This window comes from Dermochelys coriacea, chromosome 9 (assembly GCF_009764565.3).
Source record: "Dermochelys coriacea isolate rDerCor1 chromosome 9, rDerCor1.pri.v4, whole genome shotgun sequence".
NCBI lineage: Eukaryota > Metazoa > Chordata > Testudines > Dermochelyidae > Dermochelys > Dermochelys coriacea.
The window spans coordinates 19,841,670-19,859,106 of NC_050076.1; the positions used below are offsets into that span (position 1 = coordinate 19,841,670).

At 37.7% G+C, this 17,437-nt stretch overlaps 1 protein-coding gene across 1 annotated transcript in view; it reads left to right on the forward strand.

The window, feature by feature from the left end:
- SI (sucrase-isomaltase) overlaps positions 1-17,437 on the forward strand; it is a 144,635-nt gene that overhangs the window by 116,466 nt on the left and 10,732 nt on the right. Inside the window, exons 51-67 of the mRNA XM_038417278.2 lie at positions 540-708; positions 2,625-2,721; positions 2,829-2,941; positions 3,050-3,175; positions 4,833-4,961; positions 5,098-5,208; positions 5,646-5,708; positions 8,687-8,821; positions 10,738-10,822; positions 11,522-11,660; positions 12,690-12,823; positions 14,013-14,047; positions 14,148-14,264; positions 14,796-14,944; positions 15,407-15,491; positions 15,602-15,658; positions 16,900-17,024. Coding sequence (XP_038273206.1) covers positions 540-708; positions 2,625-2,721; positions 2,829-2,941; positions 3,050-3,175; positions 4,833-4,961; positions 5,098-5,208; positions 5,646-5,708; positions 8,687-8,821; positions 10,738-10,822; positions 11,522-11,660; positions 12,690-12,823; positions 14,013-14,047; positions 14,148-14,264; positions 14,796-14,944; positions 15,407-15,491; positions 15,602-15,658; positions 16,900-17,024 — 1,869 coding nt within the window. The remainder of the gene's footprint in view (positions 1-539; positions 709-2,624; positions 2,722-2,828; positions 2,942-3,049; positions 3,176-4,832; positions 4,962-5,097; positions 5,209-5,645; positions 5,709-8,686; positions 8,822-10,737; positions 10,823-11,521; positions 11,661-12,689; positions 12,824-14,012; positions 14,048-14,147; positions 14,265-14,795; positions 14,945-15,406; positions 15,492-15,601; positions 15,659-16,899; positions 17,025-17,437) is intronic.

The following is a 17,437-nucleotide window of genomic DNA, read 5'->3' on the forward strand; positions in this document are numbered from 1 at the left end:
TGAATCTGACAACTTTTTCTCCTGAGTAGTAGCAGAAATTACACAAGAGACCCAAATTTTCACAATTTGATTTTTTGGTTTGTAAGTTCAGGTGCTTATCCAAGCCAACAAAACTGTCTTCAGCCTTGACTTCACAAATCGATTCAACCCTCATCATCAGTCTCTCTAACATCTCTTTTGCTTCCCCAAGTCCCATCATTACTAAGCATACAATACACTGGGTTTAAAAACATCATTAAAATTGAAATTAATATATAGATTAATTAGAGTTTCCTTCAGTTCTAAGAAACTTCTTAATACATATTTAGTGTTCATTTTAACTAAATTCCAGAGTGTATGCAATAATACCCAACTTCCTTACACTTTGACACAGATAGTCTTCTAGCAGATTAAACAGTCATCCTGCACTTCATTAATAAAAGCAAATACATGGCTAATACACCAAATATTCTCTGTAACTTTCAAAATTCTCAGCCACTACTATTTGTGTATCTTTCCAGCTCTTTACTGATGAAAGTTGGGTAATTCTTCTCTTTCAGTTGGGATTCTCAGGTACCTGGCTTCACCTTTAGCGACATGTTCATTCAGATTTCTACCCGTCTTCCATCAGAGTATGTCTACGGATTTGGTGAAACTGAACACACTACATTTCGGCGTGATATGAACTGGAACACCTGGGGAATGTTTACGAAGGACCAGTCCCCTGGTGTAAGTAGAGATGAAGTTTGAATTAGATTCTTTCCTAAGCATCAATTATGTTCTTGGTACACATTACTTTGAGTTTTTTCCAGGGTGACTGTAGTATATTTTGTTTTATAACAATGCAGGCAGTAACATTGGTGTATGATATGCCCTGTTCACAGATACCATTATCATTACAACAAAGCAAAACTAAGTTTTTAGTAACAGTTAAATTCCTATCAGGTAACTTGGGGTTTGGAAAAAAATTCTCTTATAACAGGTTATTCCATTTTGGATTAATTTCACTTTTCTCTGAAGCATCTAATGTTTACCACATCTGGAGATGGGATAGAAGACTATATGGGCCACTGATCTTATCTATGTGATGTCAATTCCTATGTTTCTGTGGTGTATGTTGGTTTCTAAAGAGCTGAGCAGAACTGGAGAACTATTTTTGGCAGTACTTTTTGCCAATTTTCTCTCATCCTTCCCAAGTTCTGGAAATTTAACTTTTATTAACTTGTCAAGGTTTGATTATTTTGTTGAAGGCCACTTCGTGAAATACACTTCTAGCCTGAAATATTGTGGTTTTAATATTTCATATAGACATGTCTTGGCAGCCATTTTATCCACTTTGGAAATCTGGCTTGTGTAGAGAGGACAAGAAGAGGGAGAGCAACCCATAGACAATCACTGTCACACGCATAGTTAAAATATAAATATTGGCCAGGTTTCCTGCGATGCTGGATGCTCAGAGCTCTCATTGGCTTTAATGGGAATTGCAGGATGGTGCCCAGCAATTCTGAAAGCAAGTGAGATTGGGGCAGAAATGGCAAGGAACATAAGCACAATGGTTCCACCTCCAAGAGTGAGACGGGTTAATACCAGGTCCTGCAATCTCAACAGCCCCCTACTACATGGGCCACCCTGAGACACCAAGGTGTCAGCAGCAAGAAGCAGGGAGCAAGGAGAATGCAATTGTCAGATCTCCCTGTGAGCAGAGCAGGCATTAGCTCAGATGGAACCAGCATCATATCACTTTAAGGTTGCTCCTGTAAATGTGACTAAATGCTAGAGGACTTGGATATAATCCTGGGTGATCTTTTCTGGGTTAAGGGGGTACAAAAATGTCCACTCTTCCAAGTTCGTAGTCTGGGGCTTCTGCCCAAGCTGGTCCCACTCCCTGAGATGATATAGAAGTATGCCTGAGTAGGGCTTCTGCCTGTAAACAGAAAGAGAAGTGGGTCTGTCTGGGGCCTCAAATGTAAATAGTAATTTCTATACACATATGTATATCTGTCTTTAGAGACTAACACATTTATTTGGGCATAAACTTTCATGGGCTAGAACCCACTTCATCAGATGTATGAAGTAAAAGATATAGGAGCAGGTATAAATACATGAAAGGATGTGGTTTGCTTTACCAAGTGTTAGGTCAGTCTAACGAGATAAATCAATTAACAGCAGGATACCAAGGGAGGAGAAATAACTTTTGAAGTTATTACATGGCCCCCACTCTTACCACTTCATTGGTTTTCTAGTTGTAAACTGCTGAGCTGTCATTGTTAAAAATGTGTGATAGGAAAATACATGGGTGGGTCATGTTATAGACTGCTACATGTTTCTTTCCTTTATATGCTTCTTCATCAGTCTAATCATGATATATCTTGTTGTCTTCTACCTACATAGCTGTACTCTCCTGACCTTTACAATTACTCCTTTAGAACTTTTTGTATAAAACAAAAATGTCAAAAGGCCATTTGAATGTATCCATACACTACAACAAAAGTTTTTAAAAAATTAATATGTGGGAAAGGTATTTTATGAGAGTGGATTTATCAGTAGTCATTTAGGAATATTAGACCGTTTACTTGCCAGTAGAATGTTCACAAATATGTTCACCTCCAAAGTGAAACCATAACTTCTTTTTCTTGTTTTTGCAGTACAAATTGAATTCCTATGGTTTACATCCCTTTTACATGGGCCTGGAAAATAATGGAAATGCTCATGGAGTCCTCTTGCTTAACAGTAATGCAATGGGTAAAAAAAATAGTTACTTTCAGAAATAGTTTCCTATATTGTGCACTTTCTCATAAAAACGGTTTATTCAACTACTTGGTTTCTGAATGTATGCTCTACATTTTCAGATGTCACATTCCAGCCGACTCCTGCTCTGACATATCGCACTATCGGAGGAATTCTGGACTTTTACATGGTGTTGGGCCCAACGCCGGAATTGGTTGTTCAGGAATACACTGCAGTAGGATTGACTATGTTAAAAGTTATATAATAAATTGTATTTTTGTCCTGTTTTCCCTATTACCATGATTAAATAATGTTTTCTTCCCCCCTATTTTACTGTTGTTAGCTGATTGGACGACCGGTCATGCCACCATACTGGGCTTTGGGATTCCAGCTGTGCCGTTATGGATACAAAAATGACACAGAAGTCTCTGACCTGTACGAGGCAATGAAGGCAGCTCGGATACCTTATGTATGTTGATTGCAGTTATAATTAATGATGTTATCTGAATTCTCTAATCACAGATTTGTTCTCTAGGGGAAAAGAAATGAGAAATAATTATGCCCTGTTCACAGATATCATTATCATTACACCAAAGAAAAACTAAATTTAATCCTATCAGGACCAACTCTTGCTGTTCAACCTGGAAAGAATGAAAGTAAGACGTTATGGGGAAAGTATGTATCATTCCTTGTCACCTTCACGTCACCTACAACAGTGTTGATAAGATTATCCAACATACCATAAGGCGTTTGCTTCCATCTCCTACAGATTCTGAAGAGCAACACATTCTCTAACTTTATCCATATTGTGTCCTCATGCAGAACCTTAATAGTAGCCTCATATTTCCTGTATCCATGCATCTGGCTGTCAGAATACATTCATTTGGAAAATTATTCTTCCTTAACATTGCTGAGATCACTGTTAAGGTTTCGTGTAAGAGCAGAAGTTGGATGAAGTCCACAGTAGGTCATATCCCATTACGGGCCCCCATTTGTAATGATACCCTTTTCAAGTAGTCTGCAAGGATGGAACCCGTGTCTCTGGATCTAAAAGCATGAGCCTCTACTTTTTGAATTAAAGGACCAAGCACATTGTCTTAGAGAAAGTAGCAAACTCATAAACCTCTATATGTGGTCACTAGGGGATGCACCTTTTTTAAAAAAGCCATTGTGTGTTCTTAACTCAATTTACACTCTGTTGGTGGCCAGTAGTTTACTTCCACCTAATGTGTGGAAACTACAAACTGCAGAGCTTCCTGCAGCTGGGGTAGAAATCTGGTGGTGGATCTTGTTATTGTCTTCACTATGAGTTTATCTAGTATTAGTTAACTTGAATTAGTTAACCTGAGTTAAGAACACATCATATTGTCCAAGAGAAGACAAGGCCTATAGTCAGATAAATAGCTACTGATGTTAGCATGGGTTATACACTTCTTCTGGGCAGGGAAGTTTATCCCAAATGTCAGAGGGCTACAGCAATTCATCTCCATTTATATATAGCCCCCACTCGTAACAATAACCCCAGTCAGTTTATTTACAGGATTGAATTCTTGACCTCAGGAGCTAACAGCATAAACTACTGCTTAAGTTAAAGGACCATAAAATTTTTCCACCATGTCTAAAATGACAATTCTGGCACTACTGTTGCACTGTACCATTTTGTTTTCATGGCATTCTCCCTGCATGATATAAAGCACCGATTTATATATCTCTTTACTTAACTTTATTAGGTGCTGTATAAGAACATTGTAAAAACATGTACATAGAAAATGGTGCTTCCTTCAAATCTTAAATTGTGCCTTTATATAAATATTTTGAGCCAACATCTTCCTGGTGCAAATCCACTACATTTACAATATGGGTGAATATACAGAAAATACCGATGAATCTAGCCCAATATCTTTGCTTTAAAATACAGCATTTTGCCATTTTACTTTTGTTAAAGGCAGCACTTCTTTTACTTTGATTGCTGTGTTTTAAATATTAGTTAGGCAAATTAATTCAGAAAAAAATAAGAACCCCAGATGTTACCATTTGAACATTCTGAAGTTAATCCAATCTTTCTAAAGTTCATTACACCTTTGACTTCTAAAATAATTTCTAACCTTTTTTGTGTCTTATTGCAGGATGTACAATATACAGACATTGATTACATGAACCGGAAGTTAGACTTTACTCTCAGCCCAAACTTTGCAGGACTTCCTGCTCTGATTAATCGAATAAAAGATGAAGGAATGAGATTCATCGCTATTCTGGTCAGTAGTTTGGTACTTTTTTCTTTACTTAGTATACTTATAGATAGTGAAATACCATAATTCACTTAATGAATTAAATAATGTACATATTTGTTCCTTAAAATAACTGTAAAACTGGATTCTCTCTGTATTTTAGGACCCACCCATCTCAGGCAATGAAACAAATGATTATCTAGCATTCACAAGAGGTGTGCAGGATGATGTCTTCATCAAATGGCCTAACAGTACTGAGATTGTCTGGGCAAAGGTACTGTTCTAAGAACTACAGTTTAAAAATGAGGAGTGTATTTCAAAGGCAAAAATGACTGTTCTGAGTAAATTGCATTTTTTTTTTAATTGAGGATTATTTTATGTGGAGTCCTCGAGTTTTGCCTGCCACCCCTCTTGTTAAGTGTGCCTGTGATACCTCTGGGAGAGGTAATAGTGGGATGATTTAGACTGTAGTGCTATCACTATAACAATGATATTCAACTGTATCCCTTTTTTTCTTAGGGTGGGGTGTGCATGTTGATAGAAGGAATTTATTTTGTATGTACACTGCAAAACATGTAATATTTTCTTTGCAGTTGTGTGTGCATTCTGACCTGCAAAGAGTACATTTTAAATGCTGTAGTATGTCTCAGAAACTACATAAAAATCAATTCAGTGTAGCTTTATTTATTTTCTTCCCTCCTTTCTCTTTAGGTTTGGCCAGATTATCCTAATATAGTAGTTAATGATTCTGCAGATTTAGAAACACAGATCCAGGTATGTACGCTTAACACTTCCACCAATGTTCCCTTCAGCCCCCTCTCTCAGTCTCTCTACCTCAACCTGCTCTACTTTCCTTCCTTTCTTCTCTCCTTCCTTTCTGTGAATGATCTCTCTTTCTTTCCAATTCGCTAATCACTCCTAGCAAACCCCCACACCACAGATTTTCTTTAAATAGGGGGAAAAAGCCATGGAACTAATATGACATTTCAAAAAGTCCCTCTGCTTGGTGTTATATCCTTCCTTCCACCCTTTGTCTTATGGACTTAAACTGTAAGATTTTCAGGGCAGGGACTGTCTAGCACTCGGTATAGTACTGATGAGACCATGTTCCCAGTTGGTCTGTAAGGCTGTAAAACAAACTGTAAATAATAAATAATAGTTATTATTAAATGTACTTGATATACTAGTCATCCTACACCTACACTTTGTATAATAAAAGAGTTGGATAATGAAATCTTACAAAATTGGGAGCATTGAACAGCCGTAGGATTGTTAATGAGCACTATTGCTAATCACACACACTGTTGACTATTAAATGCCCCAGCCATTGATATGATGTAATCCCTAGTGTTCCTCACACTCCATTCATTTAGATTTTGGTTCCCCCTAATTGTACGGTGCTGGATAGAATCCTATGGAAACATAGGGTAAAATCCTGGCTCCACTGAAATCAGTGGCTTAGGCTATGTCTGCAGTAGAGCTAGGAGATGTAATTTCCAGATTCATAGAATCATTTAGAATATCAGGGTTGGAAGGGACCTTAGGAGATCATCTGGTCCAACTCCCTGCTCAAAGCAGAACCAATCCCCAATTTTTTGCCCCAGATCCCTAAATGGCCCCCTCAAGGATTGAATTCACAACCCTCGGTTTAGCAGGCCAATGCTCAAACCACTGAGCTATTTCCCCCCCCCCCTTATTAAGTACACATAGACTAAAAATAGAAGTATAGCCACATCAGCACAAGCACTGGGAGGAGGTAGCAGCCTATGTACATCCCTAGGTATCAGATGGGATCATATTCTGATCTGCTAGGTTCTTCTGAAGCTTTCAGCATGGTAGCTCTGCTTCTATTTTTAACTCAACTAACTAACTTTTAACTAACTCAATCAGAGCTACTGTTGTTCTGTCTACCCAAGCTGGAAATTGTACCTTCTACTCCAAAGAACACACAGCCATCGAGACAGCATTTCAGCTTCTGTCCCTATTATCTTATAGGGACATCCCACAGATACAAGCTGTTCAAACCTGGCCTATGAGTGTGGCCAGGCACCAGCAAGAAACATAAGACATCCTTTACATGGAGTCTTGAGCAGCCTCAATTCCCCCTGAAGCCAATATATGGAATCAGACCCTAAAGCTGTCTAGGGCCTTCTACATCTGCCTTTTTTTGTGATAGGTTATGAGTAGTACTGGTTTACAAGTCAGTACTATATTAAGAATTGAGGCCTCTGAGAAGTGAATGGTTCATCCTCTTCTTAAGAAGAATAATGTTGGCATGACTTAAGAACATAGGAGCTGGCATACTGGGTCAGACTGACAGCAGAACTTCAGGGGGAGTATACAGAACAGAGCAAAAAAGTACTTCCTCTTGTTTTTATTAAAACTGTTGCCTATTAATTTCCTTTGGTGACCCTTGGTGTTTGCATTGTACGAAAGTGTAAATAATACTTCACTTTTTCTACACTATTTATGTCTGTATATCCCGCTATCATATTTCCCTTTGTCTTGTCTCTTTTAAGATGAATAATCTCAGTCTTTTTTCTCTCTCTCCTTCTATGGAAGCCATTCCTACCCTTGGTCATCTTTGTTGCCCTTCTCTGATCCTTTTCCAGTTCCACTATATCTTTTTATTTTCTCTGATGAGGCGACCAGAATTGGACACAGTATTCAGTGTACCATAGATTTATTTAGTGGCATTGTATATGTATAGTTGGGATTATTTTTCAGTGTGCATTACTTTCCAAAGTTGAGTTTCATCTGCCATTTTGTTGTCCAGTCACCCAATTTTGTGAGATCCATTTTTAACTCCCCAGTCTCCTTTGGACTTAACTATCTTGAATAACTTTATATTGTCTGCAAAGTTTGCCATTTCACAGTTTTTGGTCCATGAGACGACCTTCTCTCTTATCCGATGACTATTTAGTTTGCTTATAAGCCTTTGGTGAGGGACCTCGTCAAAGGCTTTTTGAAAATCCAAGTACACTATATTGACTGGATCACTGTTATCCACATGTTTGTTGAACCCCTTTAAGAATTCTAATGGAACGGTGAGGCATGGCTTACTTTTACAAAAGACTCTTCCCCCAAAAATTATCTTTATCCAGATTTGTTGCCCCCAAAAGAATAGCTTTATTGTGGGTATCTCCCCCACCTCCTCTGCAGTGAAAACTGATGCAAATAGTTCATTTAATTTCTCTGCAATGGCCTTATCTTCCTTGAGTGATCCCTTAACATCTTTGGCAGGGTTCCTGCTTCTCATGTACTTAAAAAAATTAACAGTAATTTTTACATCTTGAACAAGTTGCTTCTCAAATTCTTTCTTGGTTTGCCTTATGATACTCTCACAATAAACTTGCCAGAGTTTGTTCTCCTTTCTTTTTTCCTCTTGAATTTGACTTTCAAATGTTAAAGGATGCCTTTTTGACTCTAATGGACTCCCTTTCTCTGCTGTTTAGCCATGGTGGCATTCTTTTGGTGCTCTTACTCTCTCTTTTTTATTTGGATTATGCATTTAGTCTGATACTCTGTTTACCTGAGACTATTTCCTTTAGTCTGAGACATGTTTACTTGAACAGTTAACAAAGAATACAAGTTTTAGGATTGAGTTTCATACCGCTGTAGGTGCATATTAACAATAGATTTCTGTAGTTTAACTGCAATCTTAGTCAGTGGTTTAAGGTTGTTAAATCAGTTGAATACATTGATATCCAACACCTGTGTCTCTTTTCATATATTGTATGTTACTATTTTAGCTGTACAGAGCTTATGCAGCTTTCCCAGATTTCTTCCGCAATTCTACAGCACAGTGGTGGCAAAAAGAAATAGTAGAATTCCACACTAATCCAGCTAATCCAGGGGAGAGTGTAAAATTTGATGGCCTGTGGACTGTAAGTGCATGCCTTGTCTTGTTTTGTTTCTTTCTTTAGTAATACACCATGTGGGACATTTGTTACTGGTTTCACGAAATTCTTACTATTCTAAGAAGGCTTCAGTAACTTTCATTATCTTTAATACCATGTTGACTGCTCCTTCATCTCAATGGCTGAGCCCACAATGAAGAAATCTGAGTGTTAGCCTCACCAATAAGTTCAAACACTATGTATCTGTTTAATGCTGTTTGTTTTGGGGGATCTGTGCCTGACGGCCACATTTCATAATGCTTTCTATGGGAGTTAAAGGATCAGGTCTGACTTTGTGGTGAGCCAGTATAAACAACTGTGGAAGAAATGCAAGTCAGCAGGAAGGTAAATCAGAGCACTAAAGTTCCAGCAAAGTAATCTAACGCCTGCGCTTGCAAGGATATTTCCCAGTTATGTAATCTTTGTGAGTCAATTTAGTGCTCAAAACAGTTGGGGTTAAAACAAATTGACTTCATCGAGATATTGTTTAGTTGGGCACTGTGTAAGCTTCCTCCTATCACTATCAATGCACATCCGTCCCTGTGGAAAAGTTAAATTTCAGGTTATGAAATTGCCCAGAATGCAACAATGTAGGCCACATAAACAATTCACGTAATATCTTTAGATGTGATGAGTGTACAATGTATATCCATATACACTAAACGGGTCATATCAGTCAGCATTGTTTTGACAAATAATGTTCTCTTAATAACTCCTCCCAAAATCACTGCAAAAGATCACCTTGCTTTCTAAATAATTGTAGCCATCCAATGTAAAATAACTGGGTTAATGTATTATTACCATGAGGGAAAACCTGCTGTTAAGAAAATCTGTGTTCCTGCAGTATGTTTTATGTAAATGGCTGGTATACAAAATTTTGGGGTTGAGTTTCAAAGCTGTCTAGGGGATTATGACTCACATTAGTTTTATTGGAAGATATGTCTAAATTCCCTAGACTCCTTTGAAAATCACAACTTCAAGAGATTACAATATGCCTGGCTTTCATTTATAGAAAATGTTACTCTGTATCCATCTCCTAAAGAAATATGTCAACACAGAGATATCTGAGCTTATTAATACAGTACAATAATGATATGCCAATTAGGATAAACACCATCAATATCATTATACTGTACTTTGACAAGCGGTGAAAAAAATCTATTTCTGTTCTATTCTGTGTTTCTGAATCCAGCACAAATGTCTGTCTCTTAGCTCATATAAAATGAATTACGGGGTAGCATTTTGGATGGATCGAGTAAAATGTGCAAAGTGGAGCCTGTTGAATAGTAAAATGCTTGACTGGTGAATACAAGCACAGAGTTCAGATTGCAGTGATCTGTGGGGACAGTGTAATGGGCATATGGTGCTACTCAGCATGCATATGGATAATAGAATTGGAACTGTGTGGGAAACATGAAACACATGCAGCTTCTAGGCTTAAAGAGTGCACCCCTCTGCCCTGTGTAGTGATCTTCTCTCTTCCCCATGCTGATTCAGAAATGTCGCAGATGTACTCCACAGGGAGTTATACAGCCATGTCCATAGCTTCTCAGTCAGGAGCCTGAGAAGTAGGGGCCTTTAGTGTATGGAAATAAAATGCAAGTTTGGGGGAGCACCCTAATTAATTCAGTCAGAGCTTCGGGAGGCCAACAGCTAGTGGGAAAAAGAAATAACATTTGTAGCAGCACAGCATTTGTCAGCAGAAAGGTTCTGATGAATTTTCCATTTGTATTCAATTTGTGTGCATATTTGCTTCCTTGTTTGTAAGTAGGCATATTTTTCCCTTAGAATTCAAACTGGCACATTTAGGAAAATTTAGTTCATTGAATATCTGAGTTGACATTGGTTCAGGACAAAGTTACTGAATATTTGTGTTCTTTTCTTTAAAAAAATATATATATTAGGACATGAATGAACCAGCAAGCTTTATTAATGGAGCAGTTGATGGCTGCAGAGAACCACTTCTAAACAACCCCCCTTATATGCCAGGTAAAGAATCTTGTCTGTAATTTGCACTCTTATTATCACATACATTGTTATTAAATCATATCCTGTGTCACCCAGCAGAAAAGATTTGTAAACTGGATCCTGTATTATTAATGATTCTCTGTGGGCCAAAAGAAGAGAGTTTATTTGGTCCAACCTTGCATAAAATATTAATCATTAATTTATTTTTTCATATTAAAATCCATGCTGCAAGGAAAGGATTGTAAGCATCAATAATAATATTTTATTTAAGATTACTTCCTATGATATATTTTGGGGCTGTAGTTAAAAATCTAAGGAGAACATGCAAACTAAGGTCCTGATTCCACATACTAAAATGGTACTTTTGTAGTGAGGACAATGATAGTCGGTACATGCTCATATCCAGATTGTAATAATATTGTGGCCATGAATTAGTACACAAGAGTGTTGGGCATAGATAGTATTTGGAGACAAATTCTCAAAAAATTGGAGTGACACCATCAAGGGATACATCCTGCCATCATTCTACTTGAGGAACTACTGTTGCAAAATTGCTGGGAAGACATGGCCCTAAATGTTCTTGCCAAAATATATCAGGACACAAGTAGTTGAAAGAGGGCAGTAGTAAAGGAAAAATAGAGGTTTAAAGAGTGAGTGACTTAACTGGTTTCTTGTTGGCACTATGTTTAATGGTTTGACTTTTAATCTCCTCCTTGTTAGCTTTGGCAGAAAAGGAAAAAGGGCTGGATCTTGAGACCTTGTGTATGGAAAGTCAACAGTTCCTGCCAGATGGGACCCCTGTCAGGCACTATGATGTACATAGTCTATATGGATGGTCACAGGCACAACCTACCTACTAGTAAGTCATTTTCACTTTTTTATTCTCAAAAGCTAGTGTCTTTGCAGCCAGATTATGGTCTCAATTACTGAGGTGTAAACCCTGAGTATTTCCATTGATATCAGTGGAAGTAGCTTCAGTGGAATATTTGAGCCTCACCCTTGATGATCTGCAATTCCATCATTAATAGTTTGTTGACTTCCATGGGCTTTGGATCAGGTCCAAAAAGCTGGTTGCCATTTTCTAATACCGCTACCGTGGACATCTGAAATGTGGCCCAGCAAATACAGCTTTATTTACATGGGTAAAAGGTGACCATTGAGTTTTGGCACACCAGTGATATAGTAGGTCTGTAATATTAAATTGCCTCTCCTGTTTATGTGCTTGGAGGAGAGAATGGTAATCCATACCAAAATATGAAACTTTTGAAGTTTGTATAACTCTAACTTGCAAAGCTCTTTGAGAACTTCAAATAAAAAATACTACAGAAGTGCAAGCGATTAGCACTGTTATTTCACTATGTAGTATGTAATATAACAACAATACAGCACTTATAAAATGTTAGTCTAGTGTGAAAAATATTAAGGGTCAGAGTGTGCCCACATGTAGGTGTGCAAGAAATTATGCCCCTTCTCCCACTCAGTCCCAGGACAATCTGTATCCTTGTGCTCCCAGTGCTTCATCCTAAGAGGGGCTGAGCACTTCACAGTTTTTTTCTGGAGAACACTGATTCTGACTGCAAAGGCAGCAGCCCCAACTCTTTCTCCACTGGCAAGTAGTTCTGATCTAGGTACTCATCCTGTAAACATTTATGCACATAAGTAACTATTCTTTTGTGACTAATTCTTCTTAACTCTATATAACTACTCACAGTAAATATAAACATGTGCATATATGGTTATAGGATCAAGGCCTCAGAAGCTAAGAACTACATTTTCCGTAGAAATGTGGTCTCTCCATTTGATGTCTCCTAATTAGGTATTTTATAGAAGGGATTTTTTTCTATGATTGCCGCATCTAATGTGCTTATGTTTGTATTTTTGAAATTAGTGCTGTACGCAATGCCACAGGGGAACGTGGAATTGTTATCACCCGATCAACATATCCCTCTAGTGGACAATGGGCAGGTCACTGGCTTGGAGATAACTATGCAAGATGGGACCAACTTGAAAAATCTATTATTGGTATGCGGAGTTACTTATTTTAATGGCCCTCAAGCTTCAAATCATCACAGAGGAAAATGTCTGCTAAAGCACAATTGCTGCACTTAGAGTTAATTTTGTTTTTAGAGCTATTTCTTATGTTATCACTATTTTCAATATAGGGAGTAGCCCTGAAGCCTGAATGAACTTCTTAGGATTGCCCAGTGTAGAACATCTCGCCTTATTGATGAATAAGTAACATCTGAGCAACCTTTAAACATGTTAAATTGTATCCAACCTGAGCTATTGTTTTAAACAAAATTAAACATCTCTTTGTCAGATAGACTAAGACAGCTAAGACTGGCTGTTCAGTTGATGCTACATATATTTAAAAATACACTAATGAAGGTACAACGTAAGGAGCTGAAATATCAAGCATCTCCAAATTAGCGTGACCAAAAGATCATAGGGCACTCAGAGAGGTGATTAATTAAGAATAATTGCATGAGCTTACCACATAACTACAGGAAATCACATTTCCTGTGACATACAGCACACGGTTCTATGCCATATAGTACAAAATCAACATTTGGAAAACCACTATGTAACCAGTGGGACACTGGCTAGTCTCCAGATGCTAACTAATATGGGAATACTGCTAGGTGGTTTTGTACTGGGAGATGAGAGGGTTTCAGTAAGAGAGGGACAAATCCTTGGAGCTTGAATAGGATGCAGAACTCTTTTTTCATTAAGTCATCCAGACAGCAGGTGATTGAACCATGCATAAGAGGCAATGGTATTTTTGCTGAATCACTGTAAAGTTGTATCAAGTGTCTAATTACATTCAGTGTAGGGGTGTAAGCTCCAATCTATGGAGCTTTCTCAGATATATGGATTTAGAAGCAAAGAGGGATCAGACCCATAAGAAAAACCCTAGAAACATTCAAGCTATAAGGGCTTAGCCTGAGGTGTATGTTGTGTTGTCGTGTAAACTACCAAGAAAAGCAACTTTTCAGTTATAATGTAAATTTGGATGATATCACAGCAAGAAAATGGAATTGTGTCATTTTACAGTTTTGTATCATGGGGAAGTGGAACCAAGAGAGTATCCTTGTCTGTAGGGAATACCATCTGGCCCCTCCTCCCCTTCTAAGAATCCCTCCTTATTTGGCCTGACAGAGAAAGATGCAACTGAAGAGTTTGTCTTATTTATTTTTGGATTTCTTGGCAGGTATAATGGAGTTTGGCCTCTTTGGAATTTCCTATGTAAGTTAAGCTATTACTTAAAAACATTTTAGAATAGGAATTTAATACCATTCTAGTCATCTATAGTATTAAGATCTAATTACCTTTTAAATGCTTTTAGATTGGAGCAGATATCTGTGGCTTCTTCAATGATACAACGTATGAAATGTGTGCCCGCTGGATGCAACTTGGATCATTTTACACCTATTCTAGAAATCATAATGTGATAGGAACTAAGGTGAGTTGATGGTTCTCTGTAAATTATATGCCACTGAGATTAGTCAATTCAAATACCATTAACTACGGTTCCATTCCAAGGGAGTGCTCTGTAATAACGAAGGATTATTCACCCTAAACTAGTTCCTGATTGAGCATCCATGGAAATCAATGGAAACAATCCCATTGACTTCATTGGGGCTTGGATCAGAACCTACCTCTCAGTATCCATTACCACAGTATCATGCCTGCCATTTGGCTGTCTGGAAGGGAGCTGACTTCATTTCCCAGGAAGCCAGCAGAGCAGACTTCCGCTATAAACAGCTTTATTTGGATTTGATTTGGACCCACAAAGATGCATGCTTTAGTTTCAGTTTATTGGAGTTCTCTAAATGTGCTGGTTTCTAACTGTCTAAAACTTTTTGTTTTAACGTTAGTCAATAAAGCCAAATTCTGCTATTGGATGCCCACATGCATTTCTCTTTGACAGGAAGGTGGGTACAAGAGAGATTTTACAATACAAAGAGTAACCTTGTTTCATCTTTATTTTTAGAGGCAAGATCCTGTTTCCTTTGATGAAAAATTTCAAAATATTTCCAGGGACATACTCAATACAAGATACACGCTGTTACCTTATCTCTACACTTTAATGCATGAATCCCATGTTCTTGGTAGCACTGTAGCTCGTCCTGTGCTCCACGAGTAAGTATTAAGCGTTTGAAAGCAACGCTGATACAGAATAACTGAATCGTTATGAAGCAGGAGTTCAGTCTTTGCCCAGTCATAAACCTCATACATGTTTTTTCCCTATGACCTGTATGACACTATGAGTACACTCCTTTCCATAGCCCTTTGTCCTTCTTTGTTCTGACTAGCCCTTCCCCACCTCTGACTAATTGGGGATACAGTAGCAGACAATCTGTCCCTTCCTGGGAAGTGCAATCTAGATGGCATGAGCTGAAAAAAGAGAGCTTATCCAGCTAATGATGCTCTTTCAATGGCACATCAGTAACTTTAACCACATAGAAAAATAGTGTTTCACTTCTGCATGGGGGCCTCCTGGCAACTAGAATTGATTGGCGGTATTAACCTGACTGTGTGCCTAGAATTAAAAATAAGACTGAAAAGATTAAGCCGTGATTGGCAATGTTTCCATTCTTTTAGGTTTGTGGAAGACAAAAAAACATGGGAGATATACAAACAGTTTTTGTGGGGCCCAGCACTGCTGATTAGCCCTGTATTGGATCAAGTAAGCATTTCAATATTTATGTTTTTTATGGAATGAACATTTAAAAGGGAGTTTATATAAACATTGATTTAAGTTTTAATTCTTATTATAAGTATGCTTTCACATTTCAGGGAGCTACAGAAGTGAATGCTTATATACCCAATGCACGCTGGTATGATTATTACACGGTAAGCAACTTAAGAGTGTTCTTTGTACAATAGACCTTTTTAAAGAATTGGATCCTAGAAAGTGCTCAGCACATCTTTAGAGGTACTGTGCACCTTTAATTCCCATTGACATCAGTGCCTCTCAGAATGCACTCAGCAACTTGCATGGTCAGGCCCTAATATATTCCAGTTATTTTAAAAGATACTAAACTCTAATTGAGCACCCAAAACTTAGGAAAGGGTCAAATAATTGTGACCAACTAGAACTGGTCAAATATTATTTGGCAATAGTTGCCATTTTTAATAGAAAACTTTGATTCATCAAATAATATTTTGTTTTGACAGTTCTGCTGTCACCATTTTAAAATGGAAATGCCAGTATACAGAAAAGCGAAGGTGTTTCAAAATAAAAAGAAAAGGAGTACTTGTGGCACCTTAGAGACTAACAAATTTATTTGAGCATAAGCTTTTGTGAGCTACAGCTCACTTCATCGAATGCATCCAATGAAGTGAGCTGTAGCTCACGAAAGCTTATGCTCAAATAAATTTGTTAGTCTCTAAGGTGCCACAAGTACTCCTTTTCTTTTTGCGAATACAGACTAACGGCTGCTACTCTGAAACCTGTCATTATGTTTCAGAGTGACTGTCTGGTTCCCCTTGGATAACACATCATTTTATTTTGAGTTTCTTCATTACTTTGCCTAATTAACTAGCATTGGTACAATGCGATATGTGTGCATGTATGCACATTGCGTGATAACAGCTAGCTCATGCACCTGGTATAATCAGACGCAAAGATACCTCCTCTTTGTCCTGTGGCTGAGGAACCTCACCTCTGAAGTGTCAATATTTTGCAGTTAAAGCACGAGAAAAGTTTTAAAAAAAATAAAAAAAACAAAAAGCAAAAGCCAAAGTATAGTGCTCCTTATGATGTAGCACATGAATCAAACCTTTACTTAAAGCTATAGCACAGTTTATTAACATTGCATCACAGATGGATTTGGAAATGGCCATATTCGTGGATTTCAGTTAATGTTTCTGTGAGTTAATTGTGTAAAATGATGTGTATGTTTCAGAGTAGCAGCCGTGTTAGTCTGTATTCGCAAAAAGAAAAGGAGTACTTGTGTCACCTTAGAGACTAACAAATTTTGTGTATGTGCATCACTACTTGACTTCCCAGGGAGAGGAAAGATGTATTGTACATTTGTAAGCATTCAACACAATGTGTATGCCTTCCTGCTCAAAAAAATCTTCCTTTACAGGGAAAATATCTTGGAGTAAGGGGACAATTTCAGACATTGCCAGCACCTCTTGAGCATATCAATCTTCATATCCGGGGTGGTTACATCATCCCCTGGCAAGAACCTGGTCTTAATACCAATCAAAGGTAAATGAAGTAAATTGGAATGTTTCCTTTAAAACAATTTTACAGTAATTTTTGAAAAACAATGCTAATATTTTACCCAATATTTAAGAATTGTCTACATGGGAATTAGAACTGATCTGTTAATTTGTAGCTTGGAAAGTGAGTGATGTTTATTTACTCAGCTTTTGAGACCTCAGTGAAATGGATGAGGTTTTTATCCTCTGGTAGGACCCTTATTAGCAATAATACAGTAAGAAAAACATATTTGTGTGTTTCTTTATTTTACAGTATGTTTTTCTTTTTAAAGGACACACTTGGCACTCCCCTGCTTCCAACCATGTTTCAGGGAGTTGTGCATACAGAACAAAGGCTGCATGAGCTTCCAGTTTGTTCTTTATTGTCTTTCCCCATAATTCTGAGCTTGGAAATTATGG